The 17,277-nt window shown below is 34.5% G+C and overlaps 3 protein-coding genes across 8 annotated transcripts; 1 reads left to right on the top strand and 2 right to left on the bottom strand.

The window, feature by feature from the left end:
* The first annotated feature begins 793 nt into the window (after nt 1–793).
* Nucleotides 794–4,646, top strand: LOC140978051 (uncharacterized). 6 transcript variants are annotated; one of them, XM_073442802.1, is made up of 10 exons: nt 794–1,083; nt 1,341–1,717; nt 2,020–2,106; nt 2,191–2,634; nt 2,716–2,857; nt 2,945–3,107; nt 3,195–3,320; nt 3,512–3,706; nt 3,873–3,995; nt 4,292–4,646. In XM_073442802.1, exons 2-10 carry the CDS (start codon nt 1,441–1,443, stop codon nt 4,406–4,408), a joined length of 1,674 nt encoding a protein of 557 aa, XP_073298903.1. In that variant the 5' UTR covers nt 794–1,083; nt 1,341–1,440; the 3' UTR covers nt 4,409–4,646. The 6 variants fall into 6 exon arrangements, with proteins under 6 accessions (XP_073298903.1, XP_073298904.1, XP_073298902.1 ...); XM_073442803.1 differs by having other exon boundaries at nt 1,346–1,717; nt 2,023–2,106; XM_073442801.1 differs by having other exon boundaries at nt 795–1,083; nt 1,346–1,717.
* A 524-nt stretch (nt 4,647–5,170) lies between these two features.
* On the bottom strand, nt 5,171–8,626 carry LOC140979685 (probable WRKY transcription factor 3). The gene is made up of 4 exons (XM_073445195.1): nt 8,053–8,626; nt 6,399–7,015; nt 6,154–6,312; nt 5,171–5,784 (listed from the first exon to the last, which is right to left on the bottom strand). Exons 1-4 carry the CDS (start codon nt 8,485–8,487, stop codon nt 5,505–5,507), a joined length of 1,491 nt encoding a protein of 496 aa, XP_073301296.1. The 5' UTR covers nt 8,488–8,626; the 3' UTR covers nt 5,171–5,504.
* Nucleotides 8,627–11,269: 2,643 nt separating this feature from the next.
* On the bottom strand, nt 11,270–13,597 carry LOC140979907 (eukaryotic translation initiation factor 5A-2-like). The gene is made up of 5 exons (XM_073445554.1): nt 13,346–13,597; nt 12,408–12,530; nt 12,262–12,318; nt 12,099–12,173; nt 11,270–11,724 (listed from the first exon to the last, which is right to left on the bottom strand). Exons 1-5 carry the CDS (start codon nt 13,466–13,468, stop codon nt 11,623–11,625), a joined length of 480 nt encoding a protein of 159 aa, XP_073301655.1. The 5' UTR covers nt 13,469–13,597; the 3' UTR covers nt 11,270–11,622.
* Nucleotides 13,598–17,277: the final 3,680 nt, after the last annotated feature.

Genomic DNA, 17,277 nt, shown 5'->3' on the forward strand with positions numbered 1-17,277 from the left:
CTTCCTACTTTAAATTACTTAATTCATTGAAAAATAATATCAAATTTTTCTAAATATAATTGTCTGGTATAAAACTTTTATTTATTTTTATGACATGAAAATCTATCACCGTTATCTTTCGAAGTGCACTGAGTAAAGATGTATGCTAATACAATAATCTCCAAACAACGTTAGTCAAGTAAATCGTACTGAGCAAATCATGTGTATAGAACTGTCAAAATAACCAACGAGACGGGCCAACTCGCAATGTGGTACGAAGCGAACCCGACTCATTTTAACAACTTTACGTGTCCAAAGAGTCGCCCAAAAAGGTGTATAAACAATTCTATTTTTTCTTGATTATGTGGTATGAAGTTAGATGTAAAGGCACTTAATTTTATTTTTTAAAAAAATTATGAAACAGAGGTTTTAAATTACTTCTAAAATAAAAAGGCAATAACAAATTTATATTTGATTATGACTAGTTTCAAAAATAATTATTTTGGAAAAAAAAAATTTAAGCATAGAACAAAAAAAAAAAAACAATAGTAATCCTTTGCTTCTTGATTTCACCTTTGTTAACAAAATGTAGTGGAGTATTAATTAAATTAGTATAACGACAGTACATAACTTAATCATTGGAATACCTTCCTTTCTTTCTTTGTATTTTTGAAGTTCCTTTCCTCGACATATATGTTATTATTTATTAATAGTTTTTACGTATAATTCTTGAAAATGATACACCAACTGTTCGTTAACATTATGCACGAGGAGAAGGGCCAAGTTCAATTCTTGTCAAGTATTTTATTTTATTTTTTTGGTAAACTTCAATTATATGTGACACCAACTTTTTTGCCTTGGGGAGTCATTCTTATGGGTGGGTTGTTTGGTCAAAATTCGGCAGTGTTTTTTCATGAACTTGCTCCTTTTATTGAGAAAATTCTCAAGCTACTCATGCTTTCACATAAGCCAATCCCCCACCCACAGTGCTGTGCAGATATTATATTTGATGCATCAAGGCTACGGGAAGCTAGCACTTTTGTACTTCTTTTGAAGCAGAATCCGTTTTCTTGATTTTATTATGTTACATCTTTGATGTTTAAGGTAATTCAAGTTTGAAATAATCAGTTCTTGTTGAACTTGATCAGTTCAGGCCTGTGAATTTGTTTTGCATATGATAAATGTTTTTGCTGTAAACGTCAGTTCTTGTCCTGTTTTCATGCTATGTAAACGTTTCTGTTAGAATAGTATTTTCGCAGTTCTTTTGACTTGCGGTGATAAAAATAAAATTATAGAGATTGTATTTGATTCTCATTAGCATCTTACATCAATGAAAAATCCTATTACATGTCTGCTAACAGGGCAGGGTTGCCTGGAGTTCAAGGTTTCGACCGAACTCTTGAATTCAGTAACTGATATGAGGGAAGCATTTACTTGGCTTTGTGAAATTTAGTTACGATCATGGGTGGCTGTGCATCAAAGCCGCATAAAAAACTGAAATCCAAGGCAAAGTACTTGTATAAGTCATGCAAGTTTCGCAGGAAGGTCGCCCCATCAACTTCGATAGGCCACAATATGGATGGGGAAGTTTACAGTGGTGACTTTACTTTCCGAGATTTTGTTATGAATGACACTGATAACCGGGAAACGACGAGCTTCAGGAGATCTCAGGTGCCAAATTGCAGTTTCCATCCGCCTGATCGGTTGCAGAGGAACCATAAAGAAGTTGGCCCAAATGGTACCTAAACTCAATCCTATATCTGAGATTTTCTTGATTAAAACTTTAACGCTGAATGAACACTAGCATATCATGGGCATTTAGCATTCACTTGAAGTTTCCATCTATATAATTTGGGGTGTCTTAATACAAGAGTAAAGATATGAACTGTGAGGCACAGATAAGAGATTACAAGGAATACATGACTTTTATTGTGATTATGTCGAAAACTTTGGTTATAAGTTTCTTTTGCTACTTGATGAATGGAGTTCATAAATCCCGTTAAAAGTTAAGCTGATAGAATATTTATTGATTTCTTTTAGCAGAAAAGCGGCAAGAGGAAGAATGGTTCGATTCTAGAAGCGTCCTTGATTCTGATGCTGAAGATGATTTTGTTAGCGTTGATGGAGGTTCTTTTGAATAAATTTATGCATCCCTTACAATTTGCCACCAAGCGAGTTCTTATTTGGTAATCTTTTCGACTTTGCTGGCAGATGGTTTCATGTTATTAGACAGTGCAACCTTGAGAACATCAAAAAGCCCCGTGACTCAAAATGAAAGCAACTCATGCTTCACAGACAATGGATGCAATCAACAAAAGAGAAATTGCTGTAAAACCGAAGTTTTTTCTAGTAGTGAAGAATACGTAAAATATGACATTAACAAGAAACAAATTGTTCATAATTCATGCCTGGCAAAAGCTGAAGAAACCTGCAGCAAGAGGATGGTAGTGGATTTAGAGCATTTCGGAGATAAATACGAAGAAAGCAAACCAGACCATTCATTAACGCAGTTTCGTTCTTCAGAGAATGTGTCGGACTTAAATCGGGCTCCAGCATTTTCAGGATCAACATCAATACGAAAGAAGGCATTATTTATGGTGAATGCTGTAAAGAGGAAGCATAATGATGAAGATGGTCAGATAGATCTCCATAAAAGTAAAATAACTAGTATCATGAATGTTATTCAGTATACTTAATGACAAATACGATGACCGAATTAAATTAATATGAGTATAGTTACAGGTTCCTCCAAGAGGTGTTTAGATCATCCTAGAGCAGGTTTCCTAATTCCAGTCTCATTGGAGGAGAAGCCAAATCAATGCTGCTGGTGCCCTGTTCCACCTTCTGCCTTTAAGCTACGCGGGGAGAATTATTTCAGGTGTGTTTTCAATTAACTTTGAAAACATCATGATTTTTAGCTTTCTTTCCATGGCTTAGTAATTCGAGCATGCTTTCTTGACTCCAGAGATAAGAAGAAGTATCCTGCTCCCAATCACAGCCCATACGTTCCTATTGGCATGGATTTATTTGCCTCCCCTCGGAAGATACATCACATTGCGCAGCTCATTGAGCTACCCTTTCTCGGATCAGAATGTGAAATACCTTCAATCCTCATCGTTAACATACAGGCAAAGAGTTATTTATATCTTCGACTTTGAAAGTTTTGCATGTAGTCAAAGAAAATGCATGTCAACTTCTGATGTTTTTTGTGCCAGCTTCCTGCATATCCTGCTACCATGTATGGAGATAGTGATGGGGAAGGGATAAACCTTGTGATATATTTCAAATTGTTGGAAAATTTTGAGAAAGAAACTTCTCCTTTATTTGTGGAAAGTATAAAGGTACTAAAGATCAACTCCTACACAAAAATTTATGATTCGCCTTATGTTCTTTTGATAATCGCTCTAATCACTTAGGTTTGTCCAAGTTTTATGCCTTCATTAAAATGTTTTTAAGAAATGCTAGCGCGAGAATGATCTTTGGCACATTTTCAAAATTTTGTTGACTGTGTTAACTTGGTAAATTAATACAGAAACTTGTTAAAAATGAAATGGAAGTGGTGAAGGGATTTCCAAAGGAGTCTGTAGTCCCTTACAGAGAAAGGATAAAGATAATGGTCAATCCCATAAATCCTGAAGAACTTGGCTTGAGTTCTGCAGAAAGGAAGCTTGTGCAAGCATACAAGGATAAACCGGTGCTTTCACGTCCCCAGCATTCTTTCTACAAGGTATTTTTTTTAAAACGGTATAGATCCTCGTTTCAAACTTAAGAGAATACGGTCAAAGAAAGATTCTAGCAATTATATTGTTAAATTTTTAGCTTGAATTGTAACATCATAATGGTTCTTGTTTTTGGCTTCGAGTCCAACATCAGGTTGACTCTTGTTTTTGCAGGGACCTAATTACTTTGAGATGGACCTTGACGTACATCGGTTCAGCTATATATGTAGGAAAGGACTTCAAGCATTTAGAGAAAGATTAAAAAACGGGATATTTGATCTTGGACTAACAATTCAGGTGATTCTTTGAGTATAAATCTTCCAAGGATCTGTTAACCTCTAAATTCTGCATAACTTTGTATTATACTTCATAAAGTGTCCACCCCGATATTGTCATGCATTTGATTCACATCAAATGCAGGTTGGGGCAATTATTGGAAGAAAATTGTAGGGTAGTAACTAGTAATGACTGTCAGATATCTTGTTTGGTTGCCTATGTGACACAATAATCAAAACATGATACTTTTGTTGCAGCATGATATAAAAAATTTGAGTTGCATATCTGTTATCATCAACAAGATTGATGGCTTGCAGGCACAAAAGACCGAGGAACTGCCTGAGACAGTTATGTGTTGTGTTCGACTAAACAAGATCGATCTTGTAAATCTTGGACTGATGCCAACACTTGCAACTGCTCTCTGTAATGAATAAAGCTGAAAGGGAAACTAGAGGTTGTTTGCTAATTGTAAACAGATTAATCATCTGGAATATGTTGGGCCAAAGCAAGGAGTTGAATTTCAGGAAATCTTGACTTCTTGATACCCAAGGGACTCAAGATTCTTTAATTTGTTATCTTTCGAGTCACTGTTTCTTAAAGCATTTCGACAAGTTGTACGCCAGAATCTCAATCTCAAGCAAATTTTATGGCACATTGGGATTTGATAATTGTCTACTAGAATACAACAATTTCGAACACACTTTATAAAAGGAAAAAAAGGAGAAATATGCAGGTAAACACATAAGCAAGTACTTGTATGCTCGGGTAGAATGATGGGTTTTTTGATTGGCTGGAGTGTGTAATTGGCGAAAATACTTTTTGAAATCTATTGAACCTAGTCCATTTGATCGTGATCTGGAGGTTCATATTGCATCTGTTAGTGAGGGATCACAACCTCATGATGTGGTACTCCACTCGGAGGGACACGATCGGTCCATTCGATCGTGAAGATACACATCCTTGTGATATTTTACTTCGATCTCGACTAATCTGGTCCATCCAATTAAAATGCAACAGTCCCGACAATTTTTTATTAAACCGAACAAATTTCTGACAAAATGCACGCACAAGATGTTATTTTAGATGTAATTCAACTTCATTCAGATTAACACATAAAAGTAATGCCAAAAACACAGGAGAAAAATTGACATTCTCCAAGACTAAAAAAAAGAGTAAATGGCTTTACAACCAAAGAGTAATAAAAAACCCACAACTAATTTTCAAATGCAACAATATCACAACAAAATATCTGTAATTTACACAAAGAATGCACATACAAGAGCACAAACACCAATGTTTCCTATTCATTAAATATACAAGCAACCCTATCCAACTCATGCTTTTTGTATCTTGTGGTGTAATCCATTTGTATTACCTAGTTTCTGTATCTTCTGTATGCTCGATACCGAATAAAAAACACAGCTCAAATATTGCACAACAGACCTCCACGAAAGTATTCTAGTCAACCACTGGTGCATCATCACCTTTTTCATGTTCCCCAATCCTTTTTTGTATCATTTTTTAAGAAAGCTACGTTATCTGTTCTTCTTTAAATTGGAGACATGCCACAGGTTGTTGTTCGTTGCTCCCGAATTCAATACTGTTGTTTGATGTTGCTCTATTGATTAGAGCATTCTGTGATCTTAACTGAGAGGCCATGGTGGCGGTACTATGGCTGCTTGTTTTAGCAGCTGGTACATCGTGGGTGTGTTTTCCTTCATAAGCCGTTATGACAGCTTTTGGATCGTTTGCAGCTCTTTCAACATGCTTGCGGACATTGCATCCGGGACTAGTGCATTTGTAGTAACTTCTGCAAATATGAGCAAACTATATCAAGTTGCCGCAAACACGGTATAAGTGGATGAAGCATAGCAAAAGGTGGTCAATTGTCTACACATTTAAAAAATGGTTCAATTGGTCGTAAAGCAAGTTAGGTGAGTCGAACAGGTTCCACCATTGCTCAATCGAGCTTAAGATTCTTTAAGCTAGAGTTTATTGGACAAGCTCGAACTCGATTTGAGTTGTTCACGAGCTTGTGAGCCAGTTAATGGATTTAAGATTAATTTGTGGACCCAAGCACGAGTTTCTTCATGTTGGGCTCGTGAGCTTCTTGAGCTCGACCCCTTACAAGAATTTAGAGTTTTTGAAATTAAAAGTAAAGAACGAAAAAAGATTTCACCTTGGATAAGGGTTCCCTTTAACAACCTTCTGGCCATATTTTCGCCACCTATAACCATCATCTAAAAGATCAACTTCGCTAGTTGTTTGCACTACGATTCTAGGCTCTGTAACCGTGCGATGGTTTGATGATTGCTCCGATGTCTGGACCTCAGTGTTCCTGCACGAGTGTAGTCAGACAATCCTTATCAGGGGAAATGCAGAACAATCGAGTCTAAGATCATAATCCACTGGAAAACAGTGTACCTTCTTTTGAATTCGGGTTCATCTTCATCTCTTCCATCTAACCTATTTTCAGGTTCGCCTGTTTCATCACTGTCACTTGATGCAGATGTATGATCTGGAATAACTTCATCTTCATGCCTAGGCCTGTTATTTCCGGTTTGAACCTCGAATCCTGTTTCAGAACTTGGGTTTCCAGTATCTCTTGCACGCTTACTAGGCGGGGCGTGGTTGTGTTGGCCTTTGTATATGATTTCAGTTATTTGGCCATCCAAGGATCGTTCGACTTTCTTCTTGACCGGACAATTTGTATGTGTACATTTATAATAGCTCCGAGGATATTCACTCCCCTTAACTTGTTTCTGTCCATATTTCCGCCAGTTGTATCCATCATCTGAAGGTTTATCGACGGTGATGTTTGAAGGCTGAGGTTTCTGATCAGACTGAGAAACATCAGACAACTCCTTTATATGGTTAGAATCGGAAATATGAGGTATTGGTTGCTGCAAAATTGGTGGCTGCAAATGCAGAAGTGACGAAGCCGGAGCCGAGGACAAAGATGGGTATGGGGGTTGGATGTGCATCTGCGATTGAGCCGAAATCTGAGCCATGATTTGTTGATGCGATGATCCAAATAGGCCCTGACGCATTCGAGTAAATCACAAACAAATATCACCATGCAAGACAATTTAATAACATCCTCAAAAAATCAACATAAATACCAGCTCTACCTACTAGAGACAAACTAATCAAAAATCGTCCTAGAACAACTCAAATTATACTGTCCTATTAACAAATACCTATAAGGAGGCCGGAGGGGTTGAACCACGAGTTTCGGGCTCAATTCAGTCAATCCCAAGTCACCCCCTTGTCCCATTTCGCCCTCATCCCCCAAATTCCAATATCTACACCCAAGTATAAATCACTCCTAGGCAGTAGAATCATCAAGAAACGTTCAATCTATGCGTCGATGGAGATAAAAGATTCATTGACTGATAGATAATTCATAAGAATCTAATGAGATAGAAAAAGTCTTTGGACAGGATCATAACAGGCACCCTCAACAAATTGCAACCAAATTCCTGCATCCCTCCACTTATAATCCTTAACTCCCAAATATCCTAGTGCCAAACGGCACACCAATGCCACGATTGCAATAAGGTTACATCTTCGAAAATGAAGCATGTTCTGACATATACCACACAACTTATGTAATTCAATAATAAGAATGATTGCTTACAACCCAATAAAAGATCTATTGATCTTGAAACTTTTTCCACTAAATCTTTCCCGATATTTTGTCAAATAAATACTTGGTTCCACCCATCGGCACAAAAAATTTCCATGAATTCAATATGCTCCCGCGTTTACAGTATTTTTCTGTAGCTCATAAGAAAAGTCAAAACAAGTCTTTAGCGACAAGATAACCATCAAGAAGATTTACCAATCTCCAGATCTTCATTCCATGTATATTATTTCAGTTTTTTCCTTTCAGATTCAATCATTTGCTAAAATTATCTCTGATTTTTTCATCTCCTATCCACCCTTACCAATAAAATAACTAATTAAAAGCCTTTATTAAATCGAAACTGAAATCAAATTCATGCCAAGCACAGCAAACGTATATCGTTTTTAAATAAAAGAATGTTGTACCAAAATCAAAGGCCTAAAGAAGTACCTGTGCATACGACGAGAAACCCGGAGAATCAAGCAAGCTCGCGGGGCTCAAACCTGGAGGTATCGTAAAGAATTCCGCCATCGGAGACACCGCCAAACCCGCCGGCCTACTCTGCTGAAACCTGAATTCACCACTCCCACCTCTGGCCTCTCTCGAAGCCTGCTGCGGATGCGCAGTAAAGCTCTGCCTGACATCAGGAACCGCGGCAGGAGATGTCACCGCACCGGAGAGAAGCTGAGAAAAGGAGCGGCAGTCGGCGTCGGGATCATTTTCAGCAAAGAAACTGGAGACCAAAGTCATCGGGCCCGGGCTCACCCCCGGGCCACCAACAAACAAATTCTCAATCGAGCTCGTGGAGGGCAAGGTAACCATAGGTCGCACAGAGGTGGTCCGAAGATTGGAGGACGACGGCGGTGTGGGGTTGTGCTCCGCCATAGGATTCAGTTTGACTTTGACTTTGTTCCCTCCAATCGTGCAAGAAAAAAAGGTTTGCAGGAACACAGAGAAAAGCTGTTTTGTGTTTCAGTTTGAGCTCTTTCAGAAAAGTCGTCGCCTCTATTTTTATGTCAAGTTTCCATTTTTTGGCGTTGGCTAAATCTTTCTTGTATTATTGCAACAAAGGACATTTAGATATAGCATATTACATTTTACTCCCTACTATTATTTTACATATATATATATATATATATATATATATATATATATATAATCCACACCTACCGTACATACTACGTACTTTTAGAATTGGAATTAAACTCAAAAAGGTGAAATATTAATGAAAAGTAAATTTTGATTTCATGGAATATTCAAAATTGTCAACCTCTCTTCTTATATTTAAGAATTAGAAGACTTTATTTTAATTTTCCGTAATTAAAAAGAAGTGAGCGTGCTCGACAACTGAAAATTGACAATATAAATTATAATTTTAGTAACAAAATTCTTTATTCAAAAAATAAATATATGTGTGTGTGTAAATTTGGACAACATAATTCCTAACGTAGTTAAGTCGATAGTGGTTGGGCATGTGAAATGATTTAAATCAAGATTAGAAAGGGGAAGCTTTGATATTTAATTACATAGAAGCATACGTAATAAATGTCAAAATATAATGGAATAGACGATTATAACCCTGCAAATTGGTTTGTTACTGTCAATGACATCGTATTAATTAATATTATATACTTTCATGCTTTTGTTTGTCTTATTATTATTCGTCTAAATTTTTGTTTTTGGATCCGATAGATTTATCATGATTATTATTCCCTATAAATCATCTGTTTATTTGTTTAATTTCTGGGTTGTTTAGTCCAAGTTGATTCAATTGTTTTGGTCAGACCAAAGAGACTAGAACACCAAATGAAAAGAGGAGGTTATTCAATATCACAAAAATTCATATGAGATCGTTTTATGAGTCAATTGTGTTAGAAAGATCTCTCACTCAGTCGATTAAAAAGTTTTATTTCACCATATGTATAAACAAGATCGACCTGTCTCAAAAGATACATACTCGTTTAATATATTTATTACAATCCATTATTAGAGTAGGTCTTTTGTGATACGGTCTCACGAATCTTTATCTGTGAGACGGGTCAACCCTGCCGAAATTCACAATAAAAAGTAATACTCTTAGCATAAAAAGTAATATTTTTTCATGGATGACACAAATAAGAGATCTGTCTCACAAAATACAACCTGTGAGGCCGTCTCACACAAATTTTTGCTCCATTATTAAGCAAGAGAGGTCTAGAAAACATATTTAATATGGATTATGAACCCAATTTTGGAACTTGTGATTTAATGTCACAAACTCTAAAGTATGTGTAGTGAAGCAAAGGGTAAAAGTATTCTGTCATTCATATGCGAATTTTTGATGGAATCTTTCACATAGAAAATAGTTTTGTTTGATTGAATTGTTGATCTATTTTATAGAAGAGATTCTCTTGTAGATAAACTCTACATAATTCCATCTCTCCCTATTTTATTTATTTTTTATCCACAAGTTGATCCAGAATTCAAAAGTGAAAAAAAAAATTAATCAAGAGTCTAACCACAAGTTAATCCAATTTACAAATAAAATAAAATTATATTAACTCACTAAAACCAAACAATTAAGCCAAAATTTATTCAAATAAAACATAAAAAAATTCTTAGGTTCTAAAACAAATATATATCACAAAATATGTTGTTACTAAAAATAAATATTTATATAAGCACACATGTGTATAAGACGCTAATAGTTATAATTTTTTAAAATATTGTATATATATAGTTGAGTATCCTTCATTTGTCTTCTAAAAGGTAATCAAATAAGTTTTGTTATATACACAAATTTTGTGAGACAGTTTATGAGTTTATTTTGTGATACGGATATCTTATTTAGGTCATTCAAGTCAAAAGTATTATTTTTTATGTCAAAATATTATTTATTATTGTAAACATAGACATGATTGACTCATCTTATAAATAAAGATATGTGAGACTATCTCACAAAAAACTTAATAATTTATATATATATAAACATATGACTGGGCTCCCCCATTAGATTGGAGAGGTTTGCATATATACAGACTTTCGTGAGATATTTTTATAAAAGTGTTTTTCCCCACATTTTAAAAATTATTTTAACGATAAACATGTGTGTTTGAATAATTATTATGATACAAAAATGTTAATCGAGTTGAAAAAGTGTTCAAACAATTATTTTAAAAAAATTATTTTATTGCTAAAAATAATTTCAAAATATTAAATAATTATTTTACAAAAACTTTTTAAGTATCGTTTAATTTATATTTTTTATTTTAAATATATAAAAAAAATACATCTCGTTATTTAAAAGTATATTTAAAAAACGTTTTTATAAAACATTTTTCTAAAACATTTTCTAAAAATCTTATTAAAATACAGCTTTATTTAAAAGTGAAAAAACTCTAAAAATATTTTTAAAATACTCATTCAAAACGAAGTTCACAAAACTTCTAATATTTGAAGTTATAAAAGCTTTATACAAAAGAAAAATAGCGTTATTGTTCAATTTATGTTCTATCAACTTTTCTCGCGTTTGGCCCTCCAAACTTCAAATATATAATATCAAAGATTTGGAACAAAATCACACTCGTTATATTTTTTCCCACAAAATTGGAAATTAAGACAATAATTATCAATGAAATATAAGAAATATCATTAAGTTGTCAATAAAATATGGCGGGAACCACAAATGTAACATGGGAATCATTAACAAGCAATGCAACAAAACTAATAAAGTTGCTGCCAAATCCAATTCACTCCCCCACATTATAATAAACAATATGAAATTCAAACAGCTCTGAGAAAAAAATTTAAAAACAAGGGATATAATAAAAAGACAGGCAAGTGTCGCATGACGAAGCCAGGAATACGAAAAAGGTAGTCACTTAATAGTCGAGGGCACAAACCATCGTCCATTCGGTCTGATAATTCCATACCATTGTGATGGCTCGATAGTCCGTCCTCCTATCATTTACTAAAATCTGAACTATAACTTCTATTTCATTGTAGAGTAAAACCATGGAGCAATCCCAGCTAGCAAACAAGCTACTTGGGACCAATATCCTTGAGGGCGCAGATCTGCTCCTCTCCCATGGCAGACATAACACTCACAACAAGATCCTTCCCCTCAGCAAACCCATCTTTAATCTGTATGTCAGCATAAATAGAAAATATTATTAACAGATTAATAAATAATTATTTTTCTTGCACGACTAGAGTTCAAAGATAGCAAGGAGACGCAAATATAAATACAATTAAGGACATGCGCAGGCAGATATTTGGGAAAGGAAGGGTCACACAACAGGGGGGGGATAGGAATGATTGAATGGAATTTGGAAGGTGAAACTTGTCATAACAGAAAAATTATACATAAAATTTCAAAATTTCTTTATCTGATCGACCCCAGCCCATCGAAGAGGTTAGTGCAAGACAATTTTTGGCCCCGACCAAAGATCAAACGTATGATAATTGATAAAAGGTGATTTCTAAGACATCAAATAACAGCTTGAAATAAATCTAACCTGGGTAAGGAGAGATTCATCAGTTGGAAGCTTAAGGTCATCCTTAGTGTTACCATTCTCAGTGAGCAAGCTCACCTACAACATTTAATTATCAGGCTATTACACAATGTTTGCTGGCATAATAAAGTGATAAAAATAATAGAAAAGGTAATCAATCACGTACAAATCCATCCTCAGAGATATCAATAAGCTGGTAGTCAGTGCGATTGACATGCGGAACCTGTAATTTAGTAAAAATCATTATCAACACTCTCCAGAACAAATAACAGAATTGAATTAAAAGCACAAAATCAAAGTAAATAAGATTACGTCGCAGTTATGGGAGGAGGGGACAATATCTTCGAGCTTCTTAGAAGTAAAGATGTCAATAGCAACAAAGTGACACTTAGCATGCCCGTGCTTCCCAGTTTTGGAGGTTGAAACTTCCACAACCTGCAATAAATACGCATACAGTAAGCACTCAATAGATGCCCGACATAATTACCAAATGCAGAGACATTGGAAGTGACGAAAGCAATCGTAACAAGAACATGCATGACCTTAACCACAATTTTAATCCAATTTATTCCATAAAAGCAAGTGTATTATTTAGTTTGTTTCTAATTTTCTACTCGGTGCCCTAAATTGCACGCACCTATTTTCTTTCTAGAGCGAGCACTTACAAGTAGTCCTCAATTTTCTAAATTGCACATTTACTTTCCTCAAAACCCTTAATCGCAGCGCTTCGGAAGGGCAGATGGGTTCGCCCCTCACATCATAGGAGGAACAAAAAGTCAACCTTCACTTATGATTTTACCGAAAATGCGATATTCAACATCCCCACTTCTCTAAATTCTTATGTCAATCCTGTGATGCAAACTGTGCAAGTACATAAGGTGTTCAAAACTAGTATTTGAAACTCGGGAATAAACTTACAGAAGAATCATAAGTTCATACGAGTCAGATCTAAAGGTACATATCCAGTAATACAAACCACAACACCAACAAAAAGTAAAACTTTGCCAAAAATTGTTGACGGAAATAAATCATAAAATTCAAAACCAACATTGATAAACAACATAAAGCCCAAATACAAACAAAACAACGTAATTCTCACCATAATTAGACAACAAAATAATTACTCAGATCTAAAAAAACAAATAAAGATACGCACGGGTACACAGTAAAATCATACACGTGAAATTCAAATCAATAAATACAATACTCACACCTTTAATTGCATAAAACGAATGAGAAAAAAAATGAACCTTGCAAGGGCGGCTCTTGATGACTATATAACCGTTCTTACGGATGGTTCCAGCTTGCTGAGGATATGTCTTCGATGCTCCGGCGTCAGCCTTGGACTCGAAATGATGCTCCTCGTCCGACATCCTCGGCGGCGAAGGTCGATCGGAGAAGATAGCACAGATTTAGGTGAAATAAAGCAGAGAGCCGGGGCTGAGAGCGAAAAAGCTGGGGTGTGCTTATATAGGGATTGTCAATTGTGGATGCAGGGCATGGAGAATTTAGGGCTTTTTGGGAAGGGGAGAGGATTTAGAGCCGTTTTCCGATGGACGGATGAGATCTTTTCTACGTAATCGCGTCAAAACGACGCTGTCTTTGAGGGGATATCTTATTTTATCAATTTAAGCCGCCTATGACATTTTTTTTAAATTTTCTACATCACGGGGTGAATGGAAACTCAAAAGAAGATGGTGAGCGAACTCGTGCAACATTGAACCTCTACATTTTTTTTATGATTTTTATCAAGTTTAAAAGTCTAAATATTTAATCTAAAATTTTATATTATATGAGTCTAGTATAAAAATATATTTTCTTAGAGTTTTAAAAATCCAACTTTATAGAAATCTAAATTTTCTTTCATTCATCATAGAGATTTTTTAGCTTTATTCACAAGAAACTTGTAATATTTATCAATGAGTAGCAATGTCTCGTATTACAAGTCATTCCAACCACATAGAGAAATTCTCAGACACCCAAAGAAAAGATGTAGGAGAAGAAATAACAAATTTCGCAAAAGATTGTGCCACTTCATTGGCCGTTTCTATCGCATGGAAAGACCATACAATATAGCTCAGAAAAATTATCTCTTGTGCACAATAACCAACATAACTCAAATCACTTGATTGCAGTGTGACTGCTTGCATTATCAAAAGTGAGTCGAAAAAGACGCGAACTTGAGGGAAATCTTTATAAATGGCGAAGAGCATACCTTCTCTGATTGCAAACAATTCCCTGAGTACTATGGAATCAGGCTTTGGTAAAGTTTGACCAAAAGCGATCATCCCCTGACCATTGTGATTTGAGAACACAAGTTTTAAGCTACGTCTATTAATCGTATCATTAAAGCTAGCATCCACATCTAGTCGATGATATCCTTCAGGCAGGGACTGTCAAAACTGTCGGATAGGATATCACAAATGGGGCTCGGAAATTGGAGAACTCGCTAGTGGCCTGGCGATAATCTTCTTGGTAAGAAGATGCACTAGTTGAAGGAGGTCCCATCTCTGGGTTCTCCTTGTCATGAACGGCCTGACACATAGCACCCCCATACCAACCACGCCTGGCACAAAAACTCCTCGAAATCTTCCCTAGTCGTATGAGCCATCAACCTCAAACATATCTCCTTCACATCATGACCCCCGATCTTCTTAAAACTCCCCCAAATATCATTATCATTCCAGAAACAACACACAGCTGGACAATAGAAAAAGACATGACAAGTTGAATCTGCAGGATTATGGCAAAGAGAGCAACAACCTCTCTAAATTGTTATCTTCGATCCACACAACTTAAACTTATCATTATTTTACATAGATTGCATAACTTTTCATTCATTCCCTCCTCTAAATTGCTATCTTCGATCCACACACGCGCGCGCGTGTGTGTATAGCGTCTGGAGTGATGAATTTGGTATGATAAATTTTAAATTTTTACTTGTTCTGATTAACAAAATTCAAGTAAACTTCAAACCCAATCAACATCAAGTTATATATTTCAATAATAATTATAATGAATTCTAAATATATCCAGACTGTGTGTACTTTCAAATTATATCCAAATCAAATTTATCGTTCCAAATACGACCAAAATGATAAAAACAGGGTTTAAAATATACAAACCTAACTAGGCAAAATGGTGAATGGATCTAGAAATCATGGGTATTTCCTCTCACAAGGCCAAGTACAAAAACAATCGTAATTGGGCCGAGTTAATACAAAGACACATCATTTTCATGAAGCCCCTACATATAATGCCAACCCTGCCTATGGATCCAGATCGTGACGTGAGAGACCCGGCTTGGTAGGGCTGACGTCTCCGTTTCACAAAATTTTGGAGCATTTCAAATATTTACTTTAAAAAGCATTTTACCTTATTTAATAAATTTAATACATAACGGATCTCTTATTTGGGTCATCTATGAAAAATTATTACTTTTTATTGTGAATATCGGTAAGGTTGACCCGTCTCACAGATAAAGATTCGTGAGAATGTCTCACAAGAAATCTACTCAACATAAATATACCAAAAAAAAATAATGCGCAAAAGCTCATACCAAAAAACATGTTATATTATACTAATCTCACATTAATATCTCAAATTTAAGACGATATCTTAACTTCGAGTTCCAATTGTAATAATCTTCCCGACCAACTTAAACAAGAAACATGTTATATTCATTTTTCTAAATATAAATAATATCGTTTTTATAAATCTTATTTATATATTTCCCAATATTTATTATCTCCAAGGCTGTAATATACTCAAATTTGGGATAAATTTATGGCGTAAACTGAAAATTAAAAGAATCTTCCGTCCCACGGGGATTTAAAGCCACATATTATGTGGGCCTTCTGCATACAGTAATTCAATGGGATTATTTAATTGTGGGCCCTTTGCTGATCTTAATATTTTTTCCTTACATAAGTAAATAAAATAATAAGTACAAAACTATTTTAATGAATCTTATATACATCACACTAATCCTTTGTTATTTACTTGATAAACTATGTGTAAATTGTCAAAGGTTGCGTTTAGACGAGAGAATTTGAATTTGAGTAGTATTTGAGGGACGATTTAAAAATGATTTCATATTACGATGAATTTGAAATATATTACGATGACTCAAATTATAACCATTTGGATTTTGAAATATATTGTGAAGTAGATCGTGTCAGGCAAACTAATATATTTATTATTATGTATTCAAAATCTCGAGTTTCAAATCCATCCGTCAAAATATAACCTGATATTGTGTTCCGAATAATGGATTTGATTTGATGGGGAAAAAAATTGATTTGAGGAATGTATTTCAATTGAAAATCGTGTTGTTTGTATTGAAATTTATCATGGTTACAATTAAGATTGGTTGACTTGATATAAAATGATTATAATATTCAATCAAACTTTGTTCATCTCACATCTTACGAATTTAAAATCATGAATTTGGTTTTATTTATTTAATTTAATATGATAAATGCACCACATTCATTTTGGCGTATAGTGCATATCTTTCGAGAAATGGTGATCCATTTCTTTATTTGTCTGTCGTACATATATATTTATTTCCACATGAAGCGTACCACATTTTGTATGATATAGTACCACAATTTTGTGGATAGAGAGTGAACCCAAAAAAATATTTTGATTGGAGATTTTTAACCAACTTCTCCTTGAATCAATAAACAAAAAAAATTCTAAAAATATAAATCTATTACTATTTATTAATTTTTTTTAATAGAACCAAATTTATACTCTATTTTTTTTATACTAAAATATATTAATAAAATGTAGGTATCTACTTCAAAGAACCTGAGTTTAGTGGAGAAAATATCAATTTAGACACCGAAAGTCAACAGTGGTTTTCATATTTTTGTTTACTTCTTTTTTTAAATTCATTATTTTAAAATACAATTTAATCTCTCCTTATTTTTTAACTCATGACATGACCCTGATTAAAATATAAATCAAACTAATTATTAAAAAAATGTACAAGCGTGTAGCACATGCCAAACATCATTAATATATGATATATCTTACTACATTTGACCATTAAATCAAAATAATAATGATATCAAATTAATTTAATTTTTTTCCAAAAACATTGAGCAGATCAAATATTGTTAATAATATATATTTCAACGTACTTAGCTCCCTAATAGCTCAAAGACCATAAAAT

Source organism: Primulina huaijiensis, chromosome 6 (genome assembly GCF_012295235.1).
Source record: "Primulina huaijiensis isolate GDHJ02 chromosome 6, ASM1229523v2, whole genome shotgun sequence".
Lineage (NCBI taxonomy): Eukaryota > Viridiplantae > Streptophyta > Magnoliopsida > Lamiales > Gesneriaceae > Primulina > Primulina huaijiensis.

What these genes read in the sequence shown, in the direction of transcription:
- LOC140978051 (XM_073442802.1), top strand. Translation starts at nt 1,441, where the DNA reads ATGGGTGGCTGTGCATCAAAGCCGCATAAAAAACTGAAATCCAAGGCA. An exon ending in TCAGATAGATCTCCATAAAA is followed by an intron (nt 2,635 to 2,715) that starts GTAAAATAACTA and finishes ATATGAGTATAG; the next exon opens with TTACAGGTTCCTCCAAGAGG. An exon ending in TATTTGTGGAAAGTATAAAG is followed by an intron (nt 3,321 to 3,511) that starts GTACTAAAGATC and finishes AAATTAATACAG; the next exon opens with AAACTTGTTAAAAATGAAAT.
- LOC140979685 (XM_073445195.1), bottom strand. Translation starts at nt 8,487, where the DNA reads ATGGCGGAGCACAACCCCACACCGCCGTCGTCCTCCAATCTTCGGACC. An exon ending in GAACCCGAATTCAAAAGAAG is followed by an intron (nt 6,313 to 6,398) that starts GTACACTGTTTT and finishes ACACTCGTGCAG; the next exon opens with GAACACTGAGGTCCAGACAT. An exon ending in AAAGGGAACCCTTATCCAAG is followed by an intron (nt 5,785 to 6,153) that starts GTGAAATCTTTT and finishes TCATATTTGCAG; the next exon opens with AAGTTACTACAAATGCACTA.
- LOC140979907 (XM_073445554.1), bottom strand. Translation starts at nt 13,468, where the DNA reads ATGTCGGACGAGGAGCATCATTTCGAGTCCAAGGCTGACGCCGGAGCA. An exon ending in CCTCCTCCCATAACTGCGAC is followed by an intron (nt 12,319 to 12,407) that starts GTAATCTTATTT and finishes ACTAAATTACAG; the next exon opens with GTTCCGCATGTCAATCGCAC. An exon ending in ATATCTCTGAGGATGGATTT is followed by an intron (nt 12,174 to 12,261) that starts GTACGTGATTGA and finishes TAAATGTTGTAG; the next exon opens with GTGAGCTTGCTCACTGAGAA.